General features: G+C 33.3%; 1 protein-coding gene across 2 annotated transcripts; it reads left to right on the top strand.

Annotated features, from left to right (window-relative positions):
* The first annotated feature begins 347 nt into the window (after positions 1-347).
* On the top strand, positions 348-14,146 carry LOC140450337 (mitochondrial carrier homolog 2-like). 2 transcript variants are annotated; one of them, XM_072543922.1, is made up of 6 exons: positions 348-545; positions 606-690; positions 4,911-5,076; positions 8,777-8,908; positions 8,966-9,164; positions 13,719-14,146. In XM_072543922.1, exons 1-6 carry the CDS (start codon positions 444-446, stop codon positions 13,974-13,976), a joined length of 942 nt encoding a protein of 313 aa, XP_072400023.1. In that variant the 5' UTR covers positions 348-443; the 3' UTR covers positions 13,977-14,146. The 2 variants fall into 2 exon arrangements, with proteins under 2 accessions (XP_072400023.1, XP_072400024.1); XM_072543923.1 differs by having other exon boundaries at positions 360-545; positions 8,966-9,152.
* Positions 14,147-14,241: the final 95 nt, after the last annotated feature.

Below are 14,241 nucleotides of genomic sequence, written 5' to 3'. Positions count from 1 at the left end.
ATTTTTCACATAAACACAAATTTTATATGAAATACAAATTGGTTAAATTGGTTAAATCCAAATATATATTCTTTATCTATGATCCAAATAAATAAAATTGACACTTTCATATTCCCAACATAAAGATAATAAATTCACTAAAAATTTTTGAAAAAAAATTAATTTTTTATTAATATTAGTTTTATTGATTTCAGCTGATGGGTTACTTGTGTATTTTTAATAGTATAAAAACCGAAGAAACATATACTCAAAATATCCAAAAAATATACTTTTAACATCTTATTCCAATTTGAAGAAGGGGAAATTTTTATCATGAAATCACTTGCTTTAAACTTTGGCCCTGTTACCTATGCTGATACTATTCTGTGGTCTTGCTGTGAAAATTTGACAGTTTCTTTAGGTGACTGTCTGTCGGTCCTTTCCTCCTAAATTATTTTAAAAATATGTCAAAAAGAAAAGATGACTTGCGTTGGTCTAATTATGGTTTAAGAATATTAATTAATACAGTATCCCACCCATTTGAATATGCAAAAGTTTTAATACAGGTTATTAAAGTTTTTTGAAAAAAATGAAAAATTTTGACATAACCAAAACATTTATTTCAGATCGGGTATGAACCTATTCCTCCAAGGCCCGGAAAAACATTTTTTGGAAAACCAGCACTAAAATTACCAAATATTTTTGAATATGGTACGTAAAATAATAGTTACTTGATAATTATTGAGTCATAATACTTTGTACCTTATCTCCATAAAATAAGTGTATGTACATATGGGTGTGTACTTATAGTGGGCCAAGATGGGATTTTTAAAAGGTCTTTTCGCAGAAGGTATAGCTTATTTGATGTAAGTGCCAGTTAGACTCTCAATTAATTGAATTCCTTGTAATGTCATTGACTTGGCCAGTTTCATACCAGTTATGTTTGAAAATTACATTACATTAACCTGTGATTGTTTCTGACAAAATCACTGCAGGTAACACTAAAGGGCACATATGTTTTTTTTTTCTAAACCCCATATTCATTGTATTCATATTCAAACTAACAATAGAAATCAAATTCATAGAACAGTCATGAAAATGTTTAATTAGGAATAAATATTCTTCTGAGGAGATGGATACTAGGTTATTATAGGACTTAATAAAATAAATACATTGACAAACATTTTTTTTTTATAATTTACAGAAAAAGTATTACGATATTAAACAATAAACTAATTGTACTAAATAGTTACGAATTTAGAAACAATTGATAGCTGTGTTTTTAGTGCAATAGTTCGATTTCCAGATATTTTTCTGTTAAGTTGTTCTGTTTATTGAACTTTTAGTACTTTGTATAATTGTTGTTTAGATTTATTATTTTTTGGTTTTTTTTGTATTTCCAAAGAATATAGACACTTATAGAAGGACAGTTCAAATGGGCGATATGGTCACGGTTGTGACTGCATAAACTCAAACTGTGGCTCCTTCGGCTTAAAACCATCATGAATTATGTGGTTAGGGGGAAGTGGGAAAGGAGTACCGATGGAGCAATTTATTTAACTTATGCATCTACATATAATCAAATTTCGATGCCATTGATTTGCAAGCTGTCTTTTTCTTGTTTTTTTTTTACAACAAAATCTTTATTTTTAATATATTAAATTACATATTTACAATATTCAAAGTATTTATTTTTTTTATTACATGTAAATAATATTTTATAACTTTGAATTAAAAATAGGTTTGTTCCAACACTACTAAAAACCGTCACATATCTTTTTATTATACTGTTTTCGTGCCTAAAATTTACGAAGCATTTTTAAAAAATTTAAAAATTTTTCAACCAAAAATTTAATTTTCTCAGAACTTTTCATCAAACTTTTTAGACAATTTTGACTTCTGTCCTTTAATTTGCAAGATTTTCATTCCACCAGGGTACTTTCCCGTTGAAATTTCTCACAGTGCTTAAAGACAGTTATCTTTAAGCGCTGACATGACAATGACATTGTACAGCAGCCACATCTACATTCAATGTATGCCTTATCGTCCCTTTAATCTTACCCACATCTTCATCATCATCATCACTGGCTCGACAACCCTTTTTGGGTCTTGGCCTGTTCTAGGATTCTTCTCCATTCCGATCTGTTTCGTGCTTTTTTTCTCCAGTTTTTTATTTTTAAGGTTGTTATATCATTTTCTATTTGTTCTAAGTATCTCAGTTTCGGTCTTCCTCTTGTTCTTTTTCCTACTGGCATCTGTTTGAATATTTTGTTTGGTATTTCGCCTTCTTCCATTCTTTCTACATGTCCTATCCAACGCAGCCGTCCTATTTTGATGAATGTTATAATATCCGGATCCTGGTATATTTTGTATAGTTCAGAGTTGTATCGTCTTCGCCATATTCCGTTTTCTTTTGTGCCCTTATATATGTGTCGCAAGATTTTTCTTTCGAAGGTGGCTAACAACGTTTCCTCTCTTTTAGTAAGTGTCCAGGTTTCTGAGCCATATGTGAGTACCGGTCTTATTAGGGTTTTATATATTTGGCATTTTGTCTTTCTTGCGACGTTATCTGATCTTAGGTGTCTAATTAAGCCATGGTAACATTTATTTGCCCACATCTTACCTAAACAATATTCCAGGTCTGCTTGACATGCTTCCCAATTTGTTTTACCAACCAGTCTTCTGTGTTAAGGTCTTGATTTTACCTCTTTAGACGGGTCCTGATAGTTTCTTCTTCAAGGTTTTTCTTGGGGACGCGGGTGAGGACCATGGGGCGCTTGTGCATATTTTTTTTAACAATTATATTTAAGTTTACTCCCTCCCACGGGCCCGCAATAGTTTTCGTCACTTCACATTCACACAGTCATCCATTTTTTTATACTCGTTAACACAGTTCACCCACAGGGTCCCTAAACGATGTTCTATGGAACTGCAGAAGTTCATTTTGACCTCAGATAGTGCTTGCTCCAGTTTGTTAATGATCAAATTAGCTTGAGCATGATCTAGTTGAGTATCAGGATGGTGTCTGTGTGCTACCACCATTCTGAATACTTTTGTCAGGGTGCCTTATGACCTAGCCTGCTCGTTAGAGCACCTTGGTTTCTTAGAAACTCTGTTACGAGGGGGGTGATGGTATTCTCCCGAAGTCTCTTTTTATCGTCTGGTGTTGCTGATTTGGATTTCTTAGTATTTGCTATGGTATATGTCCCAGCAGCCATTTTTACCTTTTTCTTATCTTCCTTTGTTTAGCTCTAGTGAGGCGTTATTTGAGACTTACTTATTATTTTTTAACTTAAAAATCCGAAATTATACTTCACAATTTCGAATTTTCAAATTGTAAAAAATAATTCTTTGGTGTATGTGCTAAAAAGCAATTCTAGCGTACTAACAAGATCAGGAATTGTTTTTTGATCGGAACACCTTACAATTTTTTGAGCTTTGTCTCCCGGTGATTGACTTTTAATTAATTTTATTTATAGTTTATAAGAAGATAGTTTTAATTATATTATTTGTAGATTTATACATATTTCAATTAAAAATTTGAATCATAATATTTTTTCTAAAGAGATTCATTTATTAAAAGTAAAAATAATATTATTTTCTTTAAAAAATTTTATAAAACGCAAAAATTGAATCCTATTCTACGACCACGCGGCATCTACATATAAAAATATCTAAAGTTGCATTTGTTGCCCTACCCTTTCATATTTTAGAAGCAATAATAGCGCTGACATGGCCGCTCCCTAGTGGTACTAAAATCTTGATCCACCTGTCACTGTCATTCTGTTCTTTTTCATAACGTGCGATCAACCTTTGCCGACGCTCAAAAATAACAGTGAAACATCCTTCTATAAGCGTCTATATTCTTTGGTATTTCTTTAGAATATTCAAATTCTTACAAAAATATCTATCTATTTGTTGTTTTATTTATTCAGGAATTTCAGAAAGTATTACTAGAGCTATATTAGATTTTCTGTTAATTTATCAATATTAATGACTCCCATCTTCATTAGTGTATATTTTTCTTTAATGTGTTTACCTTCTTGTGAAAGCAGATCTTTTTTTAACCAAATTTCCATATTTGTTTGCCATATTTTGCACTCTATATTTGCCATCCTTTATAGGGTCTGGGCTATAGTATTTGACCATCTATTGAATTTCAGAGAACACACTTCACAAATTACTAATAGGATCTTAACCAAGTAGGTTTCATTTTATGCTGTAGTAGAGACTTAAGTTCCTTATCATTTTTATATTATACTCTTCTGGTATAACCTGTAATTGAATATGGGTTATATGTACTGAACCATCTGCTTACCATGAATATTTACAGAGCAAAATTTTGCCAGTTTTATTTTTATAATAGCCCCTAAAACATTACTCTCAATTTAGGACAAAATACTGGTAATATCCGAGTCTGCAATCTCTTGAGACAATCTTAATGTTACTTAGTTACTTACTAAGATGCTTCATTATTGTATTCTTAATTGTTCATTTTTTTGTAGTGATCTTTGTACCTGTTACTCATATAACCAGAAGTTTTGTACTTTTATTTTAACACTTTTTTGTTTTCCTTTTAATTTTGTACTTTCTGATAAATTTATTGATTCATTGAATGGTTTAAAAGGTTTACTGTTTTAGGATTCTACTGATATGTAGTTTAATCAATTTGTTTTATATTTAACAGGTTGGCTGCTGACAAACTACTCACATATAATACCAGAAACGATAAATGACAGTCAGTGATTATTTCTGGTTTATCTCCAAGTGCCATGTGATCTATCAGTCTGGTACTAATGTTTCAAATGTCAGCTGGCGCTACATGCTGCAGCGAACCTGTTAACAATAGGCCACCTTTTATTTTTTTTAATTATTTGTTTATAAGAAAAAAGAGAGATAATAGCATATTCTTGTATTCTTATATTTTTTAGTAAAATATATTAAATCAGTAGACGGTTTTGTGGGCTGTTACAATGGTCTTGCTCCTAAAGTTTGTGGTAATATTATGAGTGCTATTGCCACTCAAAAATTGCTGGATTATCTGGAGCCTCCATCAGAGGAAGAAGAGTTTGGGGAAGAACCTACAGAGGAAGAGAAGTAAGTGACATATTAATGAAATATTAAGCACCACTGAATTCATTACTGTAATTAGAGATAAGCATAATTTTAGTAGAAACTATTACCACTATAAATAACATATTCATAACCAAGTGATGGATTTGACCATTACTTAATGGAAATTCATTTTATCTAACAATAAAACACTGAAAACTGTTTCTGTTTCAGAAGAGTGCCTTCCTCAAGTGATCTATTTTTAGTATGTGTTTACACTTTATAGTCTTTAACTGAATAAGTTGAGGAGGTTTGTCTCAATTTGGTCATTCAGAATTAGTGTGTACATAGAATCTGTTTTTCTATTATTGAAAGCCTTTTTATCTTGTGCTATATGTTTCATAAAAGTTCTACCAGTTTGAATTATGTAAGTTTTTGGCAGTTCCCACATTTAAGTTTGTATACACCACTTTGTAAGTGCTTTTTCTTTTGGCATATTCTTCTTAATATATTTGCCTAAGTTGTTGTTTGTTCGCAAAAATAGCAAAACACATAAAAAAGAAAGGAATAACACCAGCTTTTAGAACAACAACTTAGGCAAATATACTAAGAACAACAAGAGCCAAAAGAAAAAGCATTTACACAGAGGTGTAGATATACAAACTTAAATGTAGCGACTGCCCAAAAACTTACATTGGTCATACTGGTAGTACTTTTATGAAACATACAGCAGAACATAAAAGAGCTTTCACTAATAGAAAAACAGATTCTATGTACGCACTTCACCTACTAGATCATAATTATTCTTTTAATGACGAATTTCAAATTCTTCACATTCAAAATAATAGAGGCCTTAAGCTATCTTTATTAGAATCTATGGAAATCAACAAATTAAAAAATACAGACAATTCTGAATGACCAACTTGAGACAAACAGTTCTCCCCTCATTAAGTTATTCAGTTAAATACTATGAAGTGTAAACATACCAAAAATAGATCACTTGAGAAAAACACTCTACCGAAACAGCTGTAGTGATAAAAAATTATAATAAATTTTGTGGAAGTTTTGAAAACAAAAATTTTCAGTGTTTTATTGTTAGATATAAATTGTTAGATAGTAATACCTCTAATAACATCAGTACATATTTCTAGTACTAGTTACATTTCTATTAGAAATGTCTTCTCCAACTCCTTCTACAATGTAGGATAGTTATAGAAGTGTAATGATTGTAATGTTTGAAAATATCAAACGAAATTTCATTCTCTATTAATTGGTTGAAATAAAAATGACTTTCTTCTAAGTTTTAAGAAAATTTAGTTTAAAATTTGAAATAAATGAAGGCTCTAGTTAAAAAACGACCATTCTCCACTTTCATAAATTTTATAGGAAACATGAATATGACAGATACCTTATGATATATATGATAGATAGATAGATATCTTTTTTCGAAATATACCAAAAAAATAAATAAACTTAAATAAATTTTTTACATATAAACAAAAGAAAATCAATCAATAACAAATTGAAATCAATGAAATGTTTAACAATAAAAAAGTGAATAAAAATATACAAGAATATTGTGTACGTTCACTGTCAGTTCCAATATCACAATAACAAATTGCAATCAATTCAACAACTAAACAAAACAATAAAAATACACTCGCCATCATAAAATCCGGGTCACCTTGAAAAGTTTCTTAAATATTTTTGCCTCTGGTGCAGTACTTAATAACCTTTTTTAGGCTAATATATTTTTTATTTGTCATCAATGTTTGTTTTGAAAAAAAAAAAACGTTTTTTTTTATTGAAAAAGCAGAAAACAAACCAAATTGTTGATAAAACAGACATACGAAAAAAAAATGGAAAATACGTAACTTGGTAAAACATCATTGAAATTTCAATGACTAATATCGTGTATTGCCTCCCCTTGCTCTAATAACCTCTTGCAGACAACGAGGCATACTCTCAATTTTTCTCCAGAATATATGTTGTGGTATGTTATTCCACTCTCTCACTAACAGATCCTTAAGCTCCTGTGCTTTGTTAGGAGGAGGTGTATTTGTCCTGCATAAAAACGGCGTCTTCTCCAAGTCCTGCCATGGTGGGCATAACATGTTCTTCCAGAATCTCTGTAATGTACCTTCGTGCAGTTAAGGACCCATTTTCGATGAAGTCGGAAGATACACCTCCCCAAGCCATGACCGAGCCTCTACTAAATTGCATTCTTGGAGTAATGCAAGCTTGTGAAAATCGTTCACTGGTTCTCCTCCAAACTCTTACACGTCCTTCGGATCCGGATCGGAGTTAGTCAGAAACGGGATTTCCCCAATGCGCGTATTGTCGAGCAAAAGCTAGTCGTGCAACTCGATGCGCCCGGCGGTCCTGTAGCCTTTACCCGAGATGATAGTCCACAAGAACGAAGTCTTCTCTTGACTGTTGGTATAAAGCCAGTGTAAGACCAATAATGACCAATAACGCAAAGGCTACTGGAAACGACAGAGATGAGATTACTGAGAAGAATTACAGGAAATACGCTGAGGTCGAAAGAGAAGTGAAGACATTAGAAGAAAATGTAACGTACAGTGTATAAATGAATGGACACAAAATAGAAAAAAAGAATGGAGTAACCATATAAGCAGAATGGAGGAGACCCGTCTCGTCAACATAGCAAGAGATAAGTCATCAATCGACAGAAGAAGTATCGGACGACCGCGCAAAAGATGGAGTGACAACCTTCCATAGAGGTATTAATTCGCCAATGAACAAGCAGAATTTCTTATAAAGAGGAAGAAGAAGAAGAATTTCAAGTAGTTATATTACATGTCATTATTTTAAAACTTAACATTTTATAAATTCCTGGAAGATAAGGGTTTTTTGCAATTATCTCGGTCAATGGTTTATGTATTTTAATTTAGAAACTCACAAGTTAAAGAACTTTTTAAGATCTACAACTTTTATTCGATTCAATTTTCTCTAAAATGTATATAAAAAAAGTTTTATAGTCAAAAAATGATTTTTTTCCTTTCTTATGATTGCTTAGAAAATAAACCAAGCAAAATCAGCTGTACTTCTTCAAGGATGTGTCATCAGCTATACCTCATATATATTTTAGAACACTCAAAAACCTGTGTAAAATTTTTTCAGCTTGTTTTTCTTTACTGGCCTAAAGGCACACAAAGAAGAAGTGGACTATCTCCAAATTACAAATTTTACTGATATTATCATTCATTCTTATAATGTCTATCATTTTTTGTCATTATTGTTTTAACAATTAAATCAATTCCGTTTTTTAGTTTTGCTTTTTCTACATGCCACAATTTATAGCACCATTTAGTTCTTCCGCTCTATTTCCAGCTTTTCGCTTGGATGCAAACAGTATGGATTCTCCCTTTTAGCTCTTTCTTACTTTAATTTTGTTGATCTTCGAAAAAGTCCTTTTACTATTATTTATGGCCAAAAAACTGTTTCTGGCGTTTAACATCTGGATGCCTTTTCTATGAGCATCACGTCTAGCACAAATTTGCTACTACCACTAACGCAATCAAATTGCGTACTATCCCGTATCCGATTCTGTACAAACTAGAATCCTTACTTTAAGAACAACTATATCATCCAATGCGTTGTTGTCTCTATATCTCCAAAGGAATTACTTTTCTTCGGATACAAAGTAATAAACAAGTAATTCTTAGAAAGTATTTAAAAAGAAATTGAAGATGTGAAATTTTAATTTTATTTAATTTTTCAGAAGGAAAATTTTTGTTAAAGGTGTAAAAAATGAAATAATAATCCATACAGCAGCTATAGTTGTTAGCCAACCGTTTCATGTGATTACTGTTAGAATGATGGCACAATTTATTGGGCGAGAATCAAAATACATGTAAGTTTGAATTTGTGTATCCCTTGTATGTCCTCTATAGTTATTCTTATATTTTAGGGGTATCTTAAGCTCCTTAAGAGAAGTCTACCGTGAGAATGGACTTGTAGGATTTTTCAGCGGCCTGGTTCCTAGATTGGTTGGAGATATTATATCTCTTCTGCTTGTTAGTAGTCTTACATATGCTATCAACAATTACGTTATCGAAGAAAAAGAACTCGGTATCTACACTGCATCAATCATGAGTGTAAGTTTTGATGTAAGTTTTTTTAAGTACATCCTCTGTGTCAATGGAAACCCACTACTACTTCGGTTTAAAATTGAAACAAATAGGTAATAACGTATATTTATAATTGAAAATGAACTTATTTACGATCAACATACTTTTGCATCAACTTCATGCTTCAACTTATTTTTTAAGCACTTTTTCCATCTTAACCAGAGTAACTTCAAAACAAACGTTTGAAACGCGTACATGTGCTAATCGCATCGGATAAATGGATATACTCCTCCGAACGCAGTTTCGCTTGGTTGAAACTATTTAAATTTAATCGATTCGTTTCGAATTTGACGTACATATTGACACAAAATGAAATAGATTCTATCATAACAAACGGAAAAGGAAATAATTAAAGACATCGAAGTACTCAACAAATTTTCAATAGGAAGTGACCACTGATTAATCCGAGCTAAGATACTATTAAGTGTCAAATTGAAAAGAACAAAGCTGATCCTAAAAATAACAAAAAAGAAATGGATTCCCCCAGAACACAACGACCTGTTTAAAGATACACTTACCAGACATATACAAGACTGCAAGACGAAATGGAAGATGTAGATCAAGCAAATGATGGCATAACGAAGGCTCTAAAAGAAACGGAAATGAATTGCTGCCCGACCATTTTGACTCATAAAGAAAAACTAAGCCAAAATACCAAAGAGCTAATAGGTAAAAGAAGACAGCTGACGGAAAAATACGGCTCCAACTACACAACAATGAAAAAATTAAATAAAGATATCCACCGATCAATCCTAAAATACGTAAGAGAAAACAATACAAGAGAAATAACTAAAATAATTCAAGAAAATAAAAGTTTTGAGGCGAAAAACGAACAAAGTAGGCAACAAAAATATGTACAAAATAAAAAACAAAATTGAAAACACTACTACGGATAGATCCAAAATCCTTGAGATTGTCGAATCCTTTTATCGCGAAATGTATGAGAGCACCGACGAAAGGCAAGATCAGCCTCTGCACAAATTCACAAACCAGGGATCAAAATGAATGCCAGAAGTTACTCCATACGAAATCAAAAACGGCACTTTTAGAAATGAAAAGTAACAAATCCCCTTGCGATGACGGAGTAGTAGTCGAAGCGATTAAACTAGGTGGAAATAAAATTTTCCAGGCTTGGGCCAAGCGTTTTACTGAATGCATCTACCAAGGAAAAACTTCTCAATGGAACAATGCCGTCATTATTTTATTATACAAGCAAGGAGACATAACAAATGTAAAAAACTACCATCCTATCAGTTTGCTTTCACACATATATAAACTTTTCACAAAAATTATCAAAAAAAGGCTGGACAGTAAATTAGACTTCTATCAGCCTAAAGAACAAGCTGGATTTAGATCACAATACAGCACTAACGACCACTTACTAGTGATAAAGAACCTGATAGAGAAGTCTGCAGAATACAACAAACCATTAGCACTGATATTTTTGTTGGCTACAACAAAGCATTCGATACCATAAGCCATCAGAAAATGTTAAAAGCATTGACAGAATGTCGAACTGACCATCGCTATACTTCTTCTTCATGTGCCGAGCTAGATTATCGAGCATTGGCTATAGTAATTTTGTTGACGGCAGCTCGGAAAAGAGATGCAGAGGATCTGTTAAACCAATCTTTCAGGTTTCTAAGCCATGCCATTCTTCTTCGACCTGGCCCTCTTCTTCCGTCTACCTTGCCTTGTATTATTAAATGGAGTATATTATATCTCTCTGGGTGGCGCATAACATGGCCAAAATATTCAAGTTTGCTATTTTTAACTGTTTTGACGACTTCCGTAACTTTTCCCATCCGATGCAAAACAGCTTCGTTACGAACTCTATCCACCCAACTTATTCGTAGGATTCTCGGATACACCCAGATTTCAAAGGCTTCCAGTTTCTTGAGAAGTGTATCCGTCAAAGTCCAACCTTCGACACCATACAAAAGAGTAGAGAACACATAACCTCTCACTAATCTAATTTTCAGACTTAAAGTAATATTGTTTCCACATAAAAGTTGCAGTGCAGCTCTGGCCTTCTTTATCCGTATTCTAATTTATTTGCTCTGTCCCAGTTCTCATTTAGATTACAACCAAGGTAAGTGATACTGTTAGTTCTCTCCAGTTGTTCACCATAAGCTGTTACCACTTCCGGTTGTATTGGCGTTTTACTGACGACCATCACCTTTGTCTGCGGTGTTTAGCTTAAGGCCATATTCATCACACGTTGTGGTAATCCTATTAATTAGATGTTGAAGTTCTTCGTAATTGCTTACAGTTAACACTGTGTCATCCGCATATCTCAAATTATTAATATTGACGCCATTCATTTTTATACCACATTGAACATTATCCACTGCTTTATTGAAAACGAACTCAGAATAGATGTTAAATAGTAGCGGGGACAAAATGCAGCCCTGCCTTAGTCCTCTTCGTATTTGAAGCTCTTCAGAGGTGTCCCGGCCAATCCTGATGTTTGCACGTTGATGCCAGTAAAGATTTTTAATAATGCGTAGGTCTTTATCATCAATACCTACCTGCTGAAGAATGGCTATCATTTCAGTATGTTTCACTCGATCAAAGGCCTTCTCAAAGTCAATGAAACACATATTAACTGGATGTCCGACATCCCTGCATCTCTGTACCATAACTTGAATACTAAATGGTGCTTCTCTTATTCCAAAGATATTGCGGAATCTAAACTGTGTGTCACCAAGTTGTTGTTCTATTTTTTGGTACATCCTAGAGTGCAAAATTCGTAGAAATATCTTTAAAACATGACTCATCAAGCTGATGGTTCGGTAGTCACTACATCTTTTTGCATTTGCTTTTTTAGGTATCGTCACAAAAGTCGACAGCCGCCAATCCGTTGGTATATAGCCAGTTTCATAAATTTTATTAGATGAAGGAGAGATATTTTTTTAGATATTGTTCAATTTCGTCCACAGTTATGTCAGGTCCTGTAACTACTTCGTTAATTTCAAGCTCGGGCCTTTCATCACTAAAAAGTTCCTCAATATACTCTTTCCATCTGTCTGTTTTATGCAAATTAGTGATAATCAGTTTTCCGTCTCTATCAACGATGTTATTTGCCTGTTTTTTGTTTTGACCTATCGCTATACTAACATAATCTAATATATCTACCAAAATGCCACATCTGAACAAGAAACAAATAAATTCTGTATACAGCGAGGAGTACGGCAAGGAGATACCGTCTCTCCAAAGCTATTCACGACACTTTTAGAACATACTTGTAAGAAGGCACATCTGAACGAGCATGGTATCAATATAAATGGAGAGAAGCTCAGTCATTTGAGATTTGCAGATGACATCATTAGGGTGGCAGTGAATAAAATTAAGATAGCTATGATGGTAACCAACGTTCTGAAAGGACAGGGTACATGAAGAAGAAGATGACGTCGTTCTTATAGCCGATCGTATGGATGGTGCAATAATAATGTTTGAAAAATTATATCACGCTTCCTTGGAAGTCGGACTAAAGATTAATATGAACAAAACGCAAATAATGACTAACCTGGTGCTGAATCGAAATATTGCTGTTGATGGAAGGGATATTGTGCAGTGCAGACTGCATCGTATAAGTACTTAGGACATGAAATTCGGTTGGGCAGATATAACTAGACATGTGAGCTCCCACGTCGCATAGGATTAGCCTGTGCAGCGTTTGGTAAATTAAACTATGTGTTTAAATCGGATCTACCCATATGCCTCAAAAGAAAATCTTTTACCAATGTGTGTTACCTGTACTCACTTATGGAGCGGAAACATTAGCACTCACAAGAAAGGTAGTGAATAACAGTAGCGTGACTCAGAGGGCTATGGAGCGCCAGATGTTGGGTGTCTCTCTGAGAGACCGAATCCCAAACGATTATTATTAGTCCATATATTCGAGGTGTTCTGGAAGACTTTTCAGAGGAAGAGAGGATTTATTGATAATGGCTTTTGTGGTTTTCTCCAGATCGTTTGTTGGATTATTAGGAATTGGTCTGTAGTCTGGAATATTAATGAGATTTGAGAGTTTATTAATGTAACGAGTGTTTAGGATGATGGTGGCATTGCCCTTATCGGCGGCAAGAATGAGTAGATTTGGATTTGACTCAAGTTCTTTCAGGGCTTTTTTCTCGAATTGCCTAATGTTCGGAGTAGGAATCTTTGAGTTTCTAAGAACTCTAGCAATGTCTTGTCTAGTTATTTCAGCATCTTTGGAAGGTAAACTGGAGATGGCTTCTTTAGTTTGACAGATGATTGTCTCAATTGGAATGTGACTTGGGGTAACAGAGTAATTGAAACCTTTTGCTAAAGCTTGAGTGGCAGTGGTCGAAATAGGGGTATCAGAAAAGTTATGAGCCACTGTAGTGGGTTTCAAGGTTGTGGTTTTTGGAATTTGTTTGGCAATTAGATGCGCTAATTTGCAAATTAAATAATTGGTTAAAGGTGTTTCCAATCTAAATGGGTCACACTGTATATTTCACTTAATAGTTATAATTATTTTTACAATTACATTTTTTTATTATTTAGTTTTTGGCGACGTCAGTAACATATCCCTTCCAAGTAATTTCAAACTGCATGGCAATAACGAACAGTGGATTAGTAGCCGGCTCCCCAACGTACATGCCCCACTACAAGTCGTGGATCGACTGCTGGGTGGATCTGTCCAACAGAAATCAATTGAAACGCGGTTCCAGTATCCTAGTTCGTTACTACACAGGACCTTCCATCGTTATCGGAGGACAAGCAGTTCCATTTCCATCAAAAGACAAACAGTTAATTTCTTAAGTTTGATTTCAGGATGCAATCATAGTAACTTGTGCGATTGTACATAATTTTATATATTTTCTGAAGCACCTCATTGTTGTTCAATCAATAAATTGTTTAGTTTTACATCAAATTTCTTTTTATGTGGCATTTACATCTAACATATTATAATAAATGTAGTTTTGTTGCAATTACTTGGTTTTTATTCAATATGTGTGGATAACTTTTATTTTTAATCCTGTTAATACAGTACGTCATGAAGAACTGTACATACTCCTACCTCGTA

This window comes from Diabrotica undecimpunctata, chromosome 9, assembly GCF_040954645.1.
Source record: "Diabrotica undecimpunctata isolate CICGRU chromosome 9, icDiaUnde3, whole genome shotgun sequence".
Taxonomy (NCBI): Eukaryota; Metazoa; Arthropoda; class Insecta; order Coleoptera; family Chrysomelidae; genus Diabrotica; species Diabrotica undecimpunctata.
Note: the sequence above shows the minus strand (reverse complement) of the source record. Positions and strands in the feature narration are given on the sequence as shown.

Coding starts and splice junctions, on each gene's coding strand:
- LOC140450337 (XM_072543922.1), top strand. CDS start 444: ATGTCAAAAAGAAAAGATGACTTGCGTTGGTCTAATTATGGTTTAAGA. Junction 8,909..8,965: donor GGGCGAGAATCAAAATACAT/GTAAGTTTGAAT, acceptor CTTATATTTTAG/GGGTATCTTAAGCTCCTTAA. Junction 9,165..13,718: donor TCATGAGTGTAAGTTTTGAT/GTAAGTTTTTTT, acceptor TTTATTATTTAG/TTTTTGGCGACGTCAGTAAC.